Consider the following 19,893-nt stretch of genomic DNA (forward strand, 5'->3'; position numbering starts at 1 on the left):
CACATACTTGAAATAATAATTAAAATGAAAAGAGTATTGTTGCTCATCCCTATTGGGCTGTCATGGTTTTTTATTTTATTATATATTATTTTATATAATTTTATATAAATTATATATATTATATATTTTATTATAGTGCTTCCTGAATACCACCGAAGTGCCCTTGTGACCCTTAGATCTTTTCTTGATGTGTTCACACAGAACCAGGCATACTACACGTGGTTTCTTCCACTTTCTTCTGGATTCTAACATGGCCCTCTATTGTATACCATCCTTTCTGTGATCTGAATCTGTAATCTTTGATCCACATATTCCTCAGCCCATTCTGTTGTCATCTGGAAACTCTATGGCATGCTCTAGTTCTGTGATAATTGGGTAATCCTGATCATCCAAGTTTCTAGTCAGCCACACAAAGAGAGCTAACACTAGACTCACCAACACCTACTTCTTAACTACAGTGCACAATAGCTTCTTAGCTTTGCCCACATATGGGCCAGCACATGTGTTTGTGCATGCTTATCTTATGTACTATTGAATAATTATGTCTTTGTATACACCTATGAATATGGTCTCGTGGGTATGGGTGTGGGTGTGGGTATATAAGCAACCAGAGCTCAGGTCTGGTCTTGAAGTCTGAATAATGAATGTTCAGTACTTGACTTAAATTAGTCTCTGTGCATTGTTAGCCTCAGTTTTGATCTGCCCTTAAATATCAGAGGAAGAATGAGTTCATTTCCTTGAAGTTTATTGGCTGTTACCGGTGGCAGAGCAAATTCCATAAAAGAGCAGGTTCCATACAGAGCAAGTGGAAGGGGAGCTCTGAGTTGGTGAGATGCTTGGAGTGTGGACTTGGAGTGAAGACTAGAAAGACAAGTATCTCCCTCTTTTTTCCCTCCATTCCCACAAGGATACTGGATTTATAGTAGGAGTATCCTGCTCAGCATTCACTTTCCAAATTGGAACCTGATTAGAGAAAACTGATGCAAAGTAGAAGAGGAAACACCTCACAGCTCCTCTGTTTCTCCATCCAATGGGATCCGAATATCCACGTTGTAGTCTACTGGTTCCCCAGAGCTCATCCAGGGAATAGGGGTTCGATTGAAAGAAGGCCTGTTGGAGAGACTTTGGTTGTAGAGGACCAGGGGTTCACTCAGTAGGGGCCCCAGATCAAACTTGGGCATCTGGAAGGTCATGCGTTTGGAGGCCTTCTCATATCCACCATAAGGCATTGCTGTCCTGAAAAGGGGACACATTATTTAATTAAAAATCAGAATAAAAGGAACAACTTTATCAATAAGATGTTACCCTGTTTGGGGGATGGGGAAGTTTGTGAATTTTAGTTTAAGATTGCTCCTGCAGGGTGCCTGGGTGGTTCAGTTGGTTAAGCTTCTGACTCCAGCTCAGGTCATGATCTTGGGGTCCTGGGATTAAGCCCCACGTTGAGCCCAGAGTCAGGTTCGGTGCTTAGTAGGAAGTCTGCTTGTTCCTCTCCCTCTTCTGCTCCTCTCCCTGCTCATATGGTTTCTCTCTCTCTCTCTCTCTCAAATGGATAAAGTCTTTATTTAAAAAAAAAAAAAAAAGGATTGCTTCTGCACTCCTTATTCTTCTCCCTTAGTACTCCATTCCCCACTCCTGGTTTGCTTGTTTCCCCAGAGCTAATAATGAGAAAAGGAGTCTAGTGGGTACTGGATAAAGTACCAGTACCCACCAGTTTCATGGAGAGTTGTGACTCAGACATTACAGACCCAAGGCTCTAAGACCACCTTAAATTACAATGTAGAGACACCATCCCCTTCCCCACACACTCACAATCCCTAGCCCACCTTCAGTGGATAGCCCTGGCCTGGTGAGAGGAATTAACATTGCCTGGAAAATTCAGGTTATTTAGGATCAAATACAAAACACTTCTCTAGGGGCGCCTGGGTGGCTCAGTGGGTTAAGCCTCTGCCTTCAGCTCAGGTCATGATCCCAGGGTCCTGGGATCGAGCCCCGCATCCAGCTCTGTGCTCAGCAGGGAGCCTGCTTCCTCCTCTCTCTCTCTCTCTCTCTCTGCCTGCCTCTCTGACTACTTGTGATCTCTCTCTGTCAAATAAATAAATAAAATCTTAAAAAAAAAAAAACCACTTCTCTAGTTTTCCCTGTTCTGCTTTCACACAGATCTCCTACCCACAGTCCAAAGAAGCCAAATTCGAAAAGAATAGATACTTAAACCTTACTAGAGTACAAAAAATAGAATCATACTACAAGGACAGTAATGGAATCCTAACCTTAAATGAAGGGAACTTCAAGAGTCCTTTAAACATGTAATGTATTATTCCCTTTAAAAATTTTTTTCTTACTTATTCTTTTGAGAAAGAGAGAGTGAGTGAGAGCACGAGCACGGCGGGGGGGAGGACCAGAGGGAGAGGGAGGAGCAGACTCTCCACTAGCGAGGAGCCCAACACAGGGCTCAATCCCAGGACCCACCATGACCTGAGCCCAAAGCAGATGTTCAACTGACTGAGCCACCCAGGCATTCTATATTATTCCTATTTTACAGCAAGGCAACCAAGGCTCAGAAGTGCAGTGATTTCCCCATGACCAGCACAACTAGTAAGTGGTACAGGGAACTAAAATCTTTCCCCCCAGCAAATGTTTCCTTCATCATACTGCCCTGTTTCTCTGGACTAAAGTGAAAAAAACAAAGGCCTTCTATTAGGGCCTTCCATCCCTCCTCAGCCTCCTTCTGGAACATTTGAACCAAAGTGTCCGTCCCAGCTGAGGACACTGTTCCACACACTGGAAAGCATCTGGTTCCTTCTTCATAACCCCTACCTGTTGAAGGACTTATATTGCGGGAGTTCAGGTTTGGCCCCATAGGCCAGCAGGTCGATGCCAAGCTCCACTTTTTGCTGAGGGTCAACCCCCATGGCTCGCTCCCATGGGGAAATATAGGTCTTGAACACGGTGATATGTTTTCCATCTCCGCCTGTCTGGTCTCCTGACAGCCATGGGAGAGAAAATTAAGTCAATAATAACGGTTAGTAGCCAGTGGAAGTTAGTCTTACATCCCTGCGCTAAGGAACTTCTTGGGGCCAGAGACCAAAAATATAACATCCTGGTAATTGTGCTAGTTTCATGGATAATGATAGCCTAGATCTGTGACCGAAACTGAAAAGCCAGAAAGGCTGAAAAACAAGACTTCTGGGTGAAATAGACACATCTTGGTGTTCTCCTGGTCCCAGAGGGTCCATCAAGGCATCTCAGCAGGCCTCCCTTGCTCCCTAAACCCAATCTAGGTATTATTCCTGGGAACATCTCTGCTCTAGGGACCAAACACATTACTCTTGGGTAAGGATACTTGCCTGTTCCTGTCTCACCAGCTCCTGCTGTTCCAGCAGCTCCTCCTCTGCCCGTCTGGCCCCCTGGACCACCTGTACCCCCAGATGCAGATCCAGAGCCCTGATGGTGCTGCTGGTCAGAGCCATACTGTCTGTCAGAGCCACTTCCCCCTGCCTGGCCTCCACTGCTGCCCTTGCTGTAGGAGAATCCCTGCCCAGCTGTGCCCAGCTGTCCCCCAACTGTGGGAAGGAACTTCTGGAAGTGATCCTGAAAAGAAAGGACAAAGTGAGGGGAAGGTTAGGCAATGGGTACAGAGGAATATAGAAAGATATGGGTATGCACAGCAAGGAGGAAATGATCAGAGACCATGGCTAAACAGAAGACACTGAATCCTCTGAGATTCCCTCTCCAATATGTGGATAGTGGATAACCGGGCTGAGAGGAATTAAACTCTCCTTTAAGGATAGGACACCCCTGGCTCAGTTCCTCCAATTACACCTTAAGATGGGGGCAATTCATTCTCTATACTTCCCTTTCCCATCCTTACCAAGGCAAAAAGGACCAAGATTTCTGCTCAGCTAAAATTTAAAAGGATGGGGTTGGGACAGAGAACCCAGGCTTAATTTGAAGAGGTAGATCTCTGCCCTGTCCACTTCTTTAATCTTCTCTAACAAGCAGAGCTCTCTTCTTTCTCTTTCTCTTCTTCTCCTTTTTCTTCTTGATGCCTGTTGAACCAAGACCTCCTGGCCGTGAAACTGTAGCAGGTAGGGGGAAGGGTGACCAAAAGGGCAACCCTGGATTCCACCCCAAAGCCTAAAAATAACCCCACCAACTCCTTCAGGAGGCTCTCCTAGCCACCCCACCATGCACACCCCTCTGCTCCAACCAGTGTAATCAGACCCAGCCAGGGACGAGGGCTTTTGGACTCCTAAAGTTAGATATGACCGGCTCAGCATTTTTGCTCTGCTCCTACGTAAGGACCAATGACAGACACTCCTGCCTCTGGCCCCATGTAGGCATCTATTTCTACTTCCCCTGGCTGCCCAGTAAAGGTGGAAGGGGAAGAAAGGTAATGGAGAAGATCCCCTCCTTCTCAGCTATAACATCTTGTGCCTGGCACCCTTCCAATCCCTACCTCTCTTGGGAAAAGGATCCTCACTAGGGGACACGGGATCTTAGAGGATAGTTTCATGGAGTCCTTAGACAGACCCTTTAGTAAAAGAATGGTTCAAGAAGAAGATGGTTATAAAAAGCACTTACCTCTTCCTGGGGTTGCCAGATTTATCAAATAAAATTATAGGACACCAGTTAAATTTAAATCTCAGATACACAACAAATACTTTTTTACTATAATTCCACTCCAAATATTTTGTGGCACATATTTATATGTAAGAGAGTATTCATCATATATCTGAAATTAAAATTTAACTGGTATCCTGTGTTTTAAAAATTGAATTGAATTTTTATGTCTCAAATATTTCATGGGACATACTTTACTAAAAAATTATTCATGCATATCTCAACTTTAAAATACAGGATTTGGTATCCTGTGTCTTCTCTGGCAGCCCTATCCTTAACACTTGGCCATGCTGGGAAGGAATTTTCTCCCTGAGGATGTGTACTCTTCACCCCTTCCCCTTCACCAGCTCTAAGACAGAGACTGAATTTCCAAGGTGGGCTGTAACTCACCCCGAGTTGTGAGGGGGTTAATATATCTGGGGATTTCATAAGCTTATAAATTTGCAGGGAGGGGAGGTTGAGGGCTTATGAAGAAGCTGTCAGAAGAGGCACAGGGCTATGAGAGTTGTAAAGTTCCAAACTCACCATTGAGCTGTCAGAGAAGACATCAGGGTGGTTTTCGTAAATAAATTTCTCTACCCGCATCTGCCGCAGTTTGAACATCTTGGAGCCCCGATTAGTGAGCAGCGACAACTCTTCCAACATCACATCCCTTGGGACACTGATCTTCTTGCCCAGGTTCAGGCCTGAGCTCTCCCGTCCACCTTTCAGGGAGGTGGAGAGGAAGAGACAAGGACAAGAGTAAAGTAGGGTTTTCTAGTTTCAGAATACAGATGCCATCCACAACTAAGTTTGTGACTCCTGCAGAGATGACAGAGGGAAGCAGATACTGTCTGTGACATCTGGTCAAACTGTACCTTGTTTGTGAGAGATTTTTATTTCCTGGGTTTGGGGTTGGAGACGATGCGCAGGAACTGGAATGCAGAGTGGGAGCAGTGGGGATGATAGAGTGGAGAGGGTGAATGAAGCAGAAGGGTCACGGGCATGCGGTGCGGGGCAAAAGGACTATAGGAACATCATGGATGGAGACCACTGGTGAAACTATGCATGCGGGCAAGCCCAAAGGCCAACACCACATCTAAATACAGATTTGTCGGGGCGCCTGGGTGGCTCAGTCAGTTGGGTGTCTGCTCGAGTCATGATCCTAGGGCCTGGGATCAAGCGCTGCATCAGGCTCCCTGCTCAACAGAGAATCTATTTCTCCCCCTCCTTCCTGCTCATGTTCTCTCTCTCTCACTATCTCTGTCTCTCTCAAATAAATAAATAAATAAATAAATAAATAAATAAATAAATAAAATATTTAAAAAATAAATACAGATTTGTCTTAACTCCTTCCCCTTCTTTTCCTCTCAGTGAACTCTGACTACAGACACCCTCTGGGTATTGGGACAGCTCTTTACATGCGTATACTCCTACTGCCCCCCAGGAAAAACTGCCTGAGTATTTTTCCATTTTAAGCGCTTATACAGGCTCCCTAGCTCTGGGGTAGAAAGTAAGGAAGTTAGCCATTTATTGAGACTTTGCTGTGTGCCAGTCTCATATATGTGTGTCATATATATTTATTCTCTTCCTCAAACATACCTCACCAATCTGTGAGCCCTGTTGTCCTGGACCTGCATGGGTGATATGGCAAGAATATTATTGTCTCACATTACAAGGTGAAAAGGGTGGAAGGGTGAGGGGTCAGTGTTGAATCCTTTCTCCATTTTTCTTCCTGCCCCCATCCCCCAGAATTTCTCTTGTCCCTTCACATCTCTTCACCTTAAGACATATACAACTTTATGATTTTTCTTGGACTCTTGGGCCTGAGATGCTCTCAACAAGAAGTCCTACACTATGTGGGTACAAACATGCCATACCTCCAGTGAGTTCCATGATCAGCTTGCTGGATTTCCTCTTCTTGTTGGGAGCTGGGGTTCCTGAGAGTGGCATTGTGGAGGCAGAGGCAACCTGGATAAAGTGGGAAGGGGGAGTTGGAGGGTAGACAGGAACTGGGAAGGGGGGTATCTACTAAGAAGGCAGTACTTCTTAACCTGGGGTTAAGGGTTTCAGGTGAAGGGGTTTCATGAAATTTTTAAATAAATAAATAAATAAATAAATAAATAAATCCCCCTCCCCCCCGCCAAAAGGTAAAAATTCATTGCTTTAGGACTTCTCTTTTCTTGGAGGCAAGGCAGAAAGTAGAGATGTGCCCTCTGCTCCTAACTTCTATCAGCCTCTTTTCTACTGTGTAAATAGAGTTCGTACAGGAATTAGGAACATAGTATATGTTGGGGCAATGGGTAAAACAAACAGATAACACACAGACAGGGTACTGCACCCAGGTTTCATTGGCTTGGTGTGACTTTAAGTTTTTATTTTTATGGGGGCTCTCAGATTGGGGTTGTCACTCCCAAACTCCGGTCTCTCTTCAGTCTTCCTCAAGCCCCATTGTGGCACAAAAATGTTCTGCCAGGGTTGAGGAGATTCAGCCAAAAACATTCTCCATAGGAAGGAGAGGTTGTTGCTCCCCTATTGGGCCAGCTGGAGTGTGGCCTGGGAGGTCACAGCAGTGTTCCTTGCTCCCTTTCAGTCACTCCTGCCCCAGGCCCCAGAGCTAGAATGGAGAGGAGGGCTGAGAGTATTTGAACCCTGATGCATGTCAATTCAGCAAGATCATAACAGTTGGGAATTGATGGGGGACAGGAACATAATAATGGAATCTGGCAGTGGAGGGGGACAAGCTGGGAAAAGTTTCAAACTCCAGCCCCTCCTTAACAGAAGCTGACACTCAGCAAAACACCGTCTTCTGCTGAGTCTTATTTCACAACATGTCTGCAATTCTACTAACTTAATGGGGTATGCTAAGGTCAGACTCCAGGAACTGCTAAATGGGCATTCATTATCCCTTTCTCAGCCCTAACTGGCTAAGTTCTTTTTCTTTCCATCCAGGCTCTCAGAACCCCTTCTTACTATTCTAGTGCCTCCTCCAACATCTCCATTCCCACACCTTCCTGGGCCCCTCTCCTTCCAACTCTGTGGCTCCCCTGAATTAAACAGCTGGAAGCAGGGCATGGATAAGGGAGGATCAAGGGTCACAATTACAGACACAGACACAGCAGTCAACAGAATGGGCTCTAGCCCCTCTGGCCATAGAACTGGAAACTTACCGGCTGCTCAGGCGGTGGTCAGCTCTCCCTGGGGTCCAGCAGCTTTGGAGGACTGAGCTGCTGTGACCGGAGAACCCGAGCTGGGCAGGCGTGGGGGCAGCACTGGCAGTGGAGGAGGGAGGGAGTTATTAATAGAGATGATGAGTACAAGCGGCTCAAATGGCACTGGGGGTACTGAGACCCTGGAACCAAGATCCCGCCCTCCTTGCCCAGAGGCTCAGGAAGGGGAGGAATGGCCTTTGGGATTCTCCCACTTAGCTGTCTGAGCCAGGGATCAGACTGCCTAAGGATTCCCCTTTCTTGGCACCTAAGGTCCAAGAATCAAAGAAGCATTTGCGGAGAAATTGAAAACTGAAATGGAAAGAGGAAGCAAGCAGAAAGTGGTAGATAAGAATTCAGAGTGGGAGAGAAAGAATGTGGAGAACATGTCTGGAGAGCCACTCAAAACCAATCCAGGCTGGAGCTGGAGGGACATGTAGGTGCATTTTGGGGGTGGGACGGCTTAAGGTGTTATGTTTGGGGAAAGGAAGTCTGTACACAATGGAGCTAGCTGCTCATTGAAAGTTCCTTAATGGGTTGGTCTTTCCTGAAAAGCCAGATCTAGGGGGGCTAAGGAACCAAATTAACAAAATCCAGTGCTTCCTATGATGTCAAAGATGATGTGGAGAAGACTTGACCAGTTTTTGCCTTTTCATCCCCATATGCTATTGGGGTGCTCAGTTCGGCCTGCTTTGCAGGACACATGTTGATGTCTGAGAAGTACATGTATGCCAGGTCCTTTTCTCTCCAGGGTTCCCACTTGGGACTTTCTTCAAAGGGAGCACACATTCCCTAGGGTCGAGACTGTCCCATTCATACTCTTCCAGAGGATCCCCTGGGCAAGGGCACAAGTTTGAGAGCCTCCATGAGGGAAGCCTGTCATTTACCCAGACCTGTCCTCAGTAGCTGCACGAACATCTTGGACCCTCTTCCACCTGCTCAGGTTCTGGAACCAGCAGCTGCTGCACTTTTGTTGCAGTCACCACCATCTTGTTATGGCAGCTTTAGGAAGTGACTTTGCAGCTTCCAGAATGCTCCTCTGTCGCTTTGTGAGCTCTCCGCTCTTCCTGACTGTGTCCTTTTCATATCCTGAACTTTCCAAGCTCAGGCCAGGGACTGAAAGATCATCCTGCACCCCTCTAGTTGGCCTCTGCCTAGACCAGTTTAGCCTCCAGGTCCCTCATCTTTTATCCTCCTTCTCCATTCCCTCCCAACCCAAAGAAGCAATTAAAAGAAAAAATAAAAATGGCAAATGGTGATTTTTGTCATCACCACCAACCTACTCTCAAAAACAAAAACAAATCAAAATTTTGGTCTCCTGTGATTGAGTACCTAAAACTACCGAGTAGATGAAGACAACAGTCAACCTACAGCTCAATGGGCCCTTCCTTTGGAATTCTGAAACTGACATGGGAGCATCAGGGTCCTGGGCCTGGTTATTTGCACAAATATGCCCCCTGCTGGAGTAACAGCACTTTCTCAGAAGTCCTTAATTCTAGCCTGCCTCCAGTGCCTACTCTTGGGTAGTAGACTCAATCTACACTGATCCACCCTCTTTCTCCTTCCCTCTCCCACCCCACCGTCACCTCCAGGCATTGCTTTCCCATAGAAACATCATTGCTTCCTCCAGAGAGCTAGGAAATAATGATGGCAAAGGCTCAAAGGGCCTTTCCACTCCTCTTGGTTCTGAAATTGAGGACTTGACTGGGAAGTGTGGAGCAGGAGATGGAAAAGGAAAGAATCTGGGTAAAGAATGTAGGGAGAGAGAACCAAAGGGAATGGTGGAGGTGGCTAAATCTGAGTGGGACAGAACTATTAAGAAGAGCAAAAGACCAGGGAGTGAAGGACAAGAGTGAAAAATAGGGCAGGAGTGGAAAAAGAAGTAAGGAATCAGGAGATTGGGAAACGGGTTAGAGAAGATGAAGAAGAATCAGGATTTGGGTATAAAACTACAAGAGATGATGGCGACAGGTTTGGAACTTAAGTTTATTCTTGTGCACAAACCAAAGTACTGTGACTCACACTCAATATGCAAAGGAAACGATCAATCCAGATCAAGCAGCAAACGTGGCTGACTGGTGGTGGTCACGGTGAGAGGGAGTCCATACGCATTTAGGATCAGAGATCAGGACCTAAAGCTGAAAAGGAACAACAGCTAGGGTGTGGGGGATGGGGTTGGGCTGAAAAGAGGTTCTGGCTCTGGGTTATTTCCTTGCCCTTTCCCAGGTCATCATGACAAGCTGCAGAAGGTAGAAGGACAGACTCAAAGGAGGTAGAACAGACACTACTTATTCTTTTGATACTCAGCCCACACTCTCACATCCCCCCACCATCATCTGTCCTCATTCTAACAAATGCATTCTTCTCTCTCAAATTTTTTTCCTAGTCCCCGTTGTACACGGTGAGTTTCTTGAAATCCAGCTCTCCTGTCTGCCAAAACTGCTCTCTCTCCCCCCATGCTCTTCCCTGTGGCTCAGTCAATTTCATTCATTCACTCTGCTCCCGGTTTCTGCCTCACTTTCCACACCATGGCTCTTTTCCCCCTCCTTTCTGTCCCAGGTGCATGAGGCAATGAAGTCAATCATTTTTCCATTCTAGAGGAAATTTTCTGCCTTTCTTTTTCACTTCCTGGAAGCTTGTAGCTCAGCATGGGCCTCTTAAATGGCCTCTTTCTGAAATCCTGACGAATAGAACTTTTTATTTATTTATTTTATTTATTCATTCATTCATTTAAGTGCTCTCTACCCCCGGTGTGGGTCTCTAACTCACAACCCTGAGATCAAGAGTCACATGCTTCTCCAACTGAGCCAGCTAGGCACTGAATAGAATTCTGAATTCTGTTCTGGGTCTAGCTGGTATAACTCAGCCCTTACATACTGCCCCTGCCCTTCAGGTCTTCTCATAATCTGTGAGTTTCACAAGATGCTATACCCCTGCTACAAGCACTGGTCTTAAATTTCAGTCAATCTCTTTCTCCTCACTAGACTCTCCATGAGGGGCTATCTGACCCTTCTTTAATCAGTATAGAGGGAAGACCCAGATTGGGTCTTTATTTAGACCACTCCTCTTACTCTTGCCCCAGGCATAAGAACACATCTGTGGCCAAACACACTTGCACATACACATACACACACACGCTCACATACATATCTAGATATATGCCAGCCAAGCTTGGGAAATGAAAGTGAGGAGTAGCAAGCGATTTAGGGCAAACAGAGAAGTCAGTCCCTTTGAGTCCTGCCTGATGGTGAGCTTCTTGCCTGAGGTCTCACTAGTAACTTCTCCATGTGCTTCTCATTGAATGTTAAAATGAGGTTCACAGAAAGCACAAATGTAGAGAAATAGAGACCAGCGGAGGGGCGTCGGTGCAGACTGAGATAGAGAGATTGACGCAAGGAACTACAGAGACAAAGAGAAGCACAGATAACAAAGCAGAGATAACAGGTTGCAAAGCCGCAGGGAGGTTGGGAGCCAGGAGGATGGGACACCAACTCCAAAACTATCTCTGGCAGGAGGGAATTTAGCCTCCAAATGCCTGAGAAAGGACATGGGATGGGTAGGAGAAGCAACTTTAGGAACTGGGTGTTCCATCTCTCCTTGGTCCTGGGAGCTGTGCCCTGCTCAGTGGTGGCCTGCCCCTGGCCTCCAAACATGAGCCTGCAATCCAGTTCTGGTGGCTGAGAACCGGGGCCTGGCTACCTGGAAGCCACAGGAGCTGGGGGAAGTCCCAAGACCCCTGGGAGACTCTGGAGGAGGGGCTGGGCTAAGGACAGGGGTTGAGGCCAGCTCTGCTCTCCAGATGGGCTCATCCAATGTAGTGGCTGCTCGGGGGGCTAGTACAGTGGGGGCCAGGGGTTCTGCAGTAGGCTGGGGTGCTGGAGTGGAAAATCGGCGGATCTCCTGCACTCGGGCAGTTTTGGGGGGCCCTAAGGAGCTGGGGCCAGGAGTCTGGGGAACCTCATCGAAACAGAACATGGCAGTTTTAAGTTGGTAGGGCTGGTGCCGCATGAAATCCAGAGCCTTGATACCCTGCTTGGGGGTCGCCCGAGGACCCTGGGACTGGGCCTTATTAGGGAGAGTTCGGGCAGCCTGGGGGAAGAAGGGTGAGAGCAGTGGGTTGTAAGCAATAGGAGGTGGGGCACGGATGTTAGGTGAATATTTCCAGGAAGGGGGCAATGAGGGTGTAGGGGAAGGGCTTCTGGGACGAGGGCCAAGGCCAAGGCCAGGACTAGGTGTAGCTTCCACCACATACCTGTCTGCTCGGCTTTGCCGCTTGGCAAACAGCTCCCCACCCCTGCCCTGAAGCCTTGTGGGCTCAGGGATTGCAGCCAAAGGCGCTGCCCCATTCACTAGACCATCAAGGAACCCTCGAGACGAGGGTTTAGGAGCCACTGGAGGTGGAGTCTTGGGAGCCATCGGGGGCGGAGTCTTGGGTGCCATTGGAGGCGGGGTTTTAGGTGTCACGTGAGACGGAGTCTTGTAACTCCTGCCCCCTGGTGGCTGCATGAAGTTGCAGGCTTCAGCCCCGAGGCTCAGAGCATCCTCCTCTGGACCGGATTCCGCTCCGCCCGCGCGGGGTTTTTCATCCAGGTTCTGCACCAACGATAGCAGCTCGGGGTTGGGCGAGTTCTTCGTCTCCTCCTTTCCCGGACGAAACATCTGCTTCCGGGTTCCCCGTCGCCGGGCCTCCTGGAGGATGCCAGTGCGGGCAGCTGGCACGGAGATGCGCTGCTCCCGAGCGCTGGGGGGCTCAGGTGCCCCGGGGCCTGGGGCGGGAGCCTCTGGGCGCGCAGAGGGTCGCAGAGGGGCCGATAGGAAGATAGAAGCGGTGGAGGTCATGGCAGCGGCGCTAGGAGGAGCGGGAGGCTCTGGGGTTCCTCCTGGCGTTACAGGACGATTGGGGGCTGGGATGTACAGGGAACTGGTGGCTGTCACGGGGCCTGAGGAGCGTGGAGTGCAGGGGGAACCGGAGGCTGGCATGTGGCTGGGCAGAGGGGTGGGTCCCTGTGGAGGGGACTGGAAGGGCGGTGGGGCGGAGCTGAGGCCTCCCAGGCTTTCGCTCGCCCTCTTGGGAGCTAAGGGCCGGAAAATAACCGAAGTGGTACCTGGCCGCTGCCCTTGTAGGCCTGGGGTAAAGGGTTTGGCTGATCGGTTAAAGATGTTTGGAGCTGGGGTTGGGGCTCCACCGCCTGGGAAGAAGGGTCTGGGGCTGGCTACAGGGGCTGGTGAAGAGCTGGATGGGAGCATAGCTGCCTCCGGAGGAGCACTCTGGGCCCGAGGTGGTGACTGCAGGCCCTGCCCGTTGGGCATGGCTGCTGGACCATCCTGGGCCAGCTCCTGGGTGCTGGAGGCTGTGCGCTGGCGCTGCTGTTCAAAGAGCTGGGCCCCTCTGCCCGAGGCCTCACTCAGCTGCCCGCCCTGGGCCTCTGCTGCAGCTGAGCCTGGCCTGGCCAGCTCCATATCCAGATAGGGGCTGTCCCAGTCGCACTGGTTGGTGAGGCTGCGGGCGTCAGAGAAGGCCTCCTCGTCCAGCTCCGACTCGCTCGTTGGAGGGACCCCGTCTTCTTCCTCAGCACCTGTCCCAGCCGCAGCCCCAAAGCTCACTAGGGTGTACTTCTTGGCTCTCTGCCGTCGTTTCTTAAACATAAGCACCCCCTTGGAGTGGGGATTAGGGGCTGCAGTTAGTAGGGATGCAATCGTCCGGCATTTGGTCTTGGCTTCCTTCACACTCTTCTCTTGGAGACTCTCTGCCCGTTGCAGTTCTGAGGAGGCCGGGAGGGAGAATGGTCAGTGAACCTCTTCTAGTCCTGTTCCCCACAGCTTTCACCCCAACCCCAGCCCAGCCACTTTCTGCAGTCCTCCCACCTTCTGTCTTTTAACTGGCCTGATCCACAGTATCTCTTGCCTGTAATAAAGTCCTCCGACTTGGGGCAGAGTGGTAGGTGAAAGGTGAAACCAAGGACAGTTGAAGGGAAGGCAGAGTCTAGTTGGCTCCCTGACACCACTCTGATCACAGCTCTTCTACTTACCTCTCTCCCATCTACTCTGCTTCTATCTTCCCGGAGATGTGCTCTTACCCACCCCGCATACATTCTTCCCCTGCCTCCCACCATTCCTGGCTGGCTGGCAATGCTGGGGGTGGGGGGTAGGGTAGAGGACAATCACTTCCCATGGCAGCCAGGGAGATGAGGCAGGTCCCAGGGAGAGATAAAATGAGACCATGTTAGGGGGTTTTTCAGCAACTTAGGGACTTATCTCCTCTTCCCACCCTTTACCCCTATGATAGGGACACAAAGGACTCTTAGGAAGAAGGATCTTTATTCACAATTCCACCCACATTATGTAGTGCACATCATACACATTCATGGAAATAACACCCACCACACAGTTCAACAAGAATATGGGTCTAGGGGCGCCTGGGTTGCTCAGTGGGTTGAGCATCTGCCTTCAGCTCAGGTCATGATCTCAGAGTCCTGGGATCGAGCCCCGCATCGGGCTCTCTGCTCAGCAGGGAGCCTTCTTCCCCTTCTCTCTCTGCCTGCCTACTTGTGATCTCTCTCTTTCTCTGTAAAATAAATAAAAATCTTAAAAAAAAAAAGAATACGGGTCTAGTGGAGGCAGTTATGGGCATATTCTCTCATATGTACTTTTCTCTCTCATTCACATATACCCCAGCTTATATACACCCTAGTTCACATATACACATATAAATACACATGTACCCCCACAAAAACACAGTCACTCAAATACCTTCACACACATGCATACTCCTTCTTCCCAGTTGCCCCTGCAGAGACCCTGTTGCTAACAGTTTGGACAAAATTTTACGACTGATATTGGCCTTCCAACCACCAGGGCACCCCTCTGTGCTTCACACCCCTGCTACTCACAGCCAGGGATAGCCTCAGATCCGAGATGCAGGAAAAGCCAGAGTGCTGCTCTCCAGTGCAACCCTCCAAATCTTTAGGATATCTCAAGGTCACCAGCTAAATATATTCCACCACCAACCCCCACCCAGCTGGGATTGGAGTGGGGTGGGCTTCTTTGGGGGTCAGCCTTCTAGGTAGAGAGCCACTAACAGGCAGCCACACAAGGACTAGGTATGAAGGGGAACCTGGGCAGGGCTTCCCATGCCATGTGGTGCCTGGGAGGTGGGGCCAGGAAATGGGAGAGCCTGCCCTGCTGCTAGGACCCTGCCTTAGGCACAGATTCTCTCTGATCTATGATCCCCAGTTCCTCCTGAAAAATTCTTGAAATTCCATCCACTTTCCACTCAAGATACCAAGCTCCTTTCTAGTTAGGGTTTTCATGCCACCCATCCCAACGTCTGTACTACAGAATTGTGCTGTGCGTGAGAGATAGGCACTGGAGTCAGGGTTCAGTTCGGGTTTTTGGTTCTTGGTAGAGTTACCTCACTTCATTGAAGTTCATTTTTCTCATTGGTAAATGAGCATGATAATGGCTATCTCATAGGATTGCTATGAGGACTAAATGAGGTAGTGTAGGTAAATTTAGCATTTCATGGCAGCCCTGAGGCCCACGGTGAGTAACTATGACTATTAAAGCTTTCTTGACACCAGGTACACATGTATACAGACACTTGCTTGTTCACGCATATATTCTCCCATGGATTCCCATATACATGCCTTCATGTATTCACAGATTCACACTTCTTTCTCTCACACACACTCCCTCCCCATGAGTTTTCTATAGCTCATGCGGTCACAAACCCCTTTGACATGTGGCCATAGCATCAGCCCATTCTGAGAAAGGGGCAGTGAAACTCTCCTGAGAAAAGAAGGAAGAAGAAGTCAAAAAGGAGGAAGGAATAAGGGAATAAGACCTTTCCCAAAGACATCTCTTCCTAAACCTTTGATGTATTCCCCTCCATTCTAGATCCCAGAACTCTCTTGGCTATGGGAGGGTAGTACCTGCATAGAATGGGTCTTGGAGCTCAGAAGCTGGATCTGGGGCTTTGTTGCAGCTGGCTTGGCTGAAGGGCTCTTGGCTGATGGGCTCAAAGGTTTCCATGCCGAGAAATGCAGTGTTGGCTGGAGCAGGACCAGCTTGAGCCACCCCCCACGCCTTTTAAAGCCCCTTTGTCTTGTCCCCAGAGCTGGCAGCTGAATGAGCTCACTGTGCTATTTTTGGAGCCTAGCCCCCTCCCGTCTCTCTGCTGCCCCACAAGCCCCGGTGTGATGGACGTGGACACCTGCCTACCCTTCCTCCCACCCCCACCCCACTGGACAATGAGGTTTGCTTGGCTAAAAATATCCCTGAGCAACTAACTGCAGTCTTACCCAGCACCATAGGAAGGGAGGGGTGCTAAAATGAGAATTGGGGATAAGCATGGGATCCTGGGCATGCATCTGGAATTTCTTTGTGGGATATTGGACATTCTCAGGTATGTCATACTCTAAATCAATGTCCTTAGCCCCTTTCCAGACTTAGACACACAAAACTCTATGGATCAGAAATCAGAATGGTAGAGGGGAGGAATGAGAGATGAGAACTAGAGGGGGTAATCCTAGATTTTCAACATGACAAGAAAAAGCCTCTGGAGTAAAGGCATGGGACAGGGAGAAAGTTCACCATTAGACCTTGTTCTGTAGCTCACATCAAAAATAGCAAAGAGCCTGAGATAAGTGGTACAGGCTTTTTCTGCCCAGGCTTACATTCTTGCATGAGATAAGGAGTCGAAGATCCCTCCCTCTACCACTTCCTAGGGATCTCATGACTATCCCATATGCTCCCAGTCCCCAGGAACGCAGATGAACTTAGAAAGGTCAAAGGTAGCTCTGATGCTATGCCTGAAATTAACACTGAAAAGCCCCTGCCCTGCTTCCAAAAACTCCCCTGCATCATGTCTGAACTCTGCCCTCACCTGTCCTACACTTAGCAAAATCAGAGCAACAACAAAAAGCAAACCCTTTGTTGATTTCATGTCCCTTTCCAACTTCCCTACTCACTCTGTTCCTGGGTTGGGTTGAACCACCTACACCTTTTGCCAAACTGGTTAAAACAGTAAAAATAATGGGGACTGTGAGAATAATTATTTTCCCCTTCTACTCATCTCTCATCACTTGTCCCCAGGACTATATCCAAAGAAAGCATAAAGTATGGTTATGGAGAGGTAGATTTAGGATTCAGACCGAAAGATCCTGACTAGGGTAAAAAGGGTTTGGGCACTTACTGGCTTGCTTGGCCTTCTGGGTGTAGGTAGTAGTGAGGTCTTCTGCCACCGGATGGGGAACAGGCCCCACCATAGGGATGAGATCAGGGCCAGGACGGAGGGGGCCGTGGGGCAACAGCAGGGCCTCGGCTGGGGGTAGCTGAAGGGCTGTCCCACCCTCCCAAGATGGGGAGCTCACGCGGCTGTCACCCTGACTGGGAGGACTAGCGGCTGCAGGTGCTGGCTCTGCAGGGCTGTCGGATAGGTAGACCTCATCAGGTAGGGCTCCCGGAGGGGAGGGCCTCGTGGGGCCTCTGCGGCGGGGTCGGCGGGGCTTCTCCTGGGCGGCAGGGCCATCGGCATCACTGTCTGTCTCTCCGTAGTAAGCTTCACTGTCAGGGGGTGAGAGGAGGCTCCCAGGCTGAAGAGGCTGGGGGACTGGAGCGCCAGGGGGCTCAGGACTCAGTGGAGATAAGGGTGACAACACCTGAAGCTCACCAGGGGATGGAGACCGCACAGGCCCCTCATCCTCTACCCTGGATGGGAAAGAGGACAGGACTTGAGAAATGGGCTGGGCCACTGACAGCTAGTGAGATCCAGAGGGATGGGAGAAGGAAGGGAGGGAGAGAGGGGACTGAATGAATAGGCAGGGAAGAGTGGGGATCTGCAGGCAAACTGGGAGGCAAATGTGCTGGAAGTGCTGTGAGTGGATATGGGCTTAGAGGGAGATGTGATGGTAAGGAGACAGACAAGGGCTCAACTTGGGCTCAAAGTACACTCAAATACCCACTTGACACCCCAGCCCTTAATTGCGGATACACTAGAACCCCCTGGGAGGCACTGACAAACATCTATACTCCAGCACAAACTTACAAGCAGAAGTGGGCACTTAGTAGTAGCTGAAGCCAGGCCAGTAAGACATAGAACTGAGACAGGGATTGGGAGCCCTGGGCTAGGGGGGTGAGCTGGGCTGGGGTGGGAGGGGTCCATACCTCCGCACCGTGAGGACCAGTTGACTCCCTGAGGCATCAATGAGGCTCATGGCACTGGCATGAGAGAGGCTGGTGCAGGAGACCCCATTGATGGCTAAAAGCTGGTCCCTCTCTCGGAGTCCTGCTCTGCCAGCCTGGCTCCGTCTTCGGATCTGAGGTTGGGAGGAGAGATTGTAGGTGAGGGAGGGCTCTAAGTGGGAATAGAATGAAAGGAGTCAGGACAGCAAGGACCTATGCATGGAAGGGATATACTTTGCAGGGTAAGAAAGGATGGGGAGGAACATGGAGCTGCAGTTGAGGGGGCCTATCTAGAGGGAAGAAGGCACAGATTAGAGGGAGTAATATACATCATACATCATATGAGGGGAGGCAGGGTAATCACCAGATCAAAGAGGCTTGGGGAAAACTGCAGAGTGGAGGTACTAGAAATGGCAGTTGGATCCCCTAAAGATTTCCCTTCAAGGGCAGTATCTTTACTAGCCAATGGTTCTCTTCCAGGCCATTACCTACACAGTCAAGATTTTAGAACATTATTCCAGACTGGAGGGAGTCTAGCAGATCCTGGGAGACTGTAGCTGCGTATGTATATGTGTGCCGTGCGTGCACACGGATGTACATATGGGAAAGTAATAATAATAGTAGTAATGGCTATCATTTGTTGAGTGGTTGCTAAATGTTAGGTATGGTGCCAAGCATTCTACATGTATTATTGCATTTAATCCTGAGAATGGTTCTATGAAGTAGGTACTGTTATTACCCACATATTATAGATGAGAAAACTAAGCCTGTGTGGTGAAACCACATAACAGCTTCATCTGACAGGCCAGACCTTGCCATAACCCTCCTAGCACCTAAAAAGTCTTGCCTCATGAGAGAAAGGGTCTGGTGATGGGAAAGAGGAGCCCTGAAGGCCTGGGCAGGGTAGGGCAGGGTAGGGCAGGGTAGGGCAGGACTGGGTAAGATAGCCTCAGCTCATCACATACCAATATAGTTAAAGAAAAATTAGAACCTTCCCTATATTCCTGGAATTTGGAGTAGAGGCATAGAGTCAGGAATGCAAAGACTGGACGGCCAGAACTGGGCCCCTGCTTCTATGGTGCCACAGAGAACTGAGGCAGTCTTTCTTTTTTTCTGCTCCCAGAAACCAGGAATTCTTCTCTAAGAGCCCTCCAACCCCCCGCAAGAAGCTTGTGCTTAGGAACTACTCCTCCCACCGGACGAGCATGCTTCCCTGCCCACCTGCCCACCCCCACTCCTCTTCTCCACAGCCTCCCACCTCTCCCCCAAAGGCCACCACATGACTCTTTCCAGATTCCCCTGGGTTCCCCTTTCCCTGAAACCTCAATCATAGGGGCTCTCCCTTACCTTGGACACCTGTAAAGGTTTCCTCTGCTCGGCCCCCCCCTGAAGTCGGAAACCCCAGGGGGCTCCCCCTGACAATGTGACCAGCACCTTCTCCTCAGCACCCATCGCTCAGCTTGGCCTATGGCCCTCGGAGTTTGGATAGTGTCCCAGGGAGAGAAGTCGAGGCGCTGGTACCCCGTCCGGCCTGTCTGTATGGCTGTCCTACTCCTGCTGCCTCAGGCCTTCCCCCCCCACACCACACACCACAGGCAGGCAACTTGGCCCTGGGAACGGTACAGTCCAGCACACATGTCCTGTCAATCTGAGCCCTGCTCAAAATAGTTGCGGGCTCTACTCCCTTCCCTCCCCCAGCTGTATTACATCCAAAGCTAATTATAGTAAAAACTTCTGCCCTCCCCTTTTGCGCATTCTCCTACATGGGTCTTTCACTCAGGACTCTGAGTACTAGCTCCAACTAATACACATACTTTCAGGGACTGGGCCTCCCCTGATAGGATCACAGACAAATCCCAACTGCTTTCCTCCAAAGCTCATTTCAAAGTGGCAGCAGCAGGGG

The 19,893-nt window shown here is 49.5% G+C and overlaps 2 protein-coding genes across 2 annotated transcripts; both read right to left on the reverse strand.

Annotated features, from left to right (window-relative positions):
• Positions 1 to 728: 728 nt before the first annotated feature.
• On the reverse strand, positions 729 to 8,153 carry LOC111144837 (myozenin 1). The gene is made up of 6 exons (XM_022499359.1): positions 7,770 to 8,153; positions 6,480 to 6,570; positions 5,146 to 5,324; positions 3,345 to 3,588; positions 2,815 to 2,980; positions 729 to 1,236 (listed from the first exon to the last, which is right to left on the reverse strand). Exons 2-6 carry the CDS (start codon positions 6,550 to 6,552, stop codon positions 1,005 to 1,007), a joined length of 894 nt encoding a protein of 297 aa, XP_022355067.1. The 5' UTR covers positions 6,553 to 6,570; positions 7,770 to 8,153; the 3' UTR covers positions 729 to 1,004.
• Positions 8,154 to 11,429: 3,276 nt separating this feature from the next.
• Positions 11,430 to 19,559, reverse strand: LOC111145310 (synaptopodin 2 like). The gene is made up of 4 exons (XM_022500149.1): positions 19,338 to 19,559; positions 17,973 to 18,124; positions 17,002 to 17,516; positions 11,430 to 13,570 (listed from the first exon to the last, which is right to left on the reverse strand). The coding sequence occupies exons 1-4, from the start codon at positions 19,440 to 19,442 to the stop codon at positions 11,430 to 11,432; spliced, it is 2,913 nt and encodes a 970-aa protein (XP_022355857.1). The 5' UTR covers positions 19,443 to 19,559.
• Between the last annotated feature and the right edge of the window lie 334 nt (positions 19,560 to 19,893).

Source organism: Enhydra lutris, unplaced genomic scaffold, assembly GCF_002288905.1.
Source record: "Enhydra lutris kenyoni isolate GAN:26980312 unplaced genomic scaffold, ASM228890v2 scaffoldscaffold12, whole genome shotgun sequence".
NCBI lineage: Eukaryota > Metazoa > Chordata > Mammalia > Carnivora > Mustelidae > Enhydra > Enhydra lutris.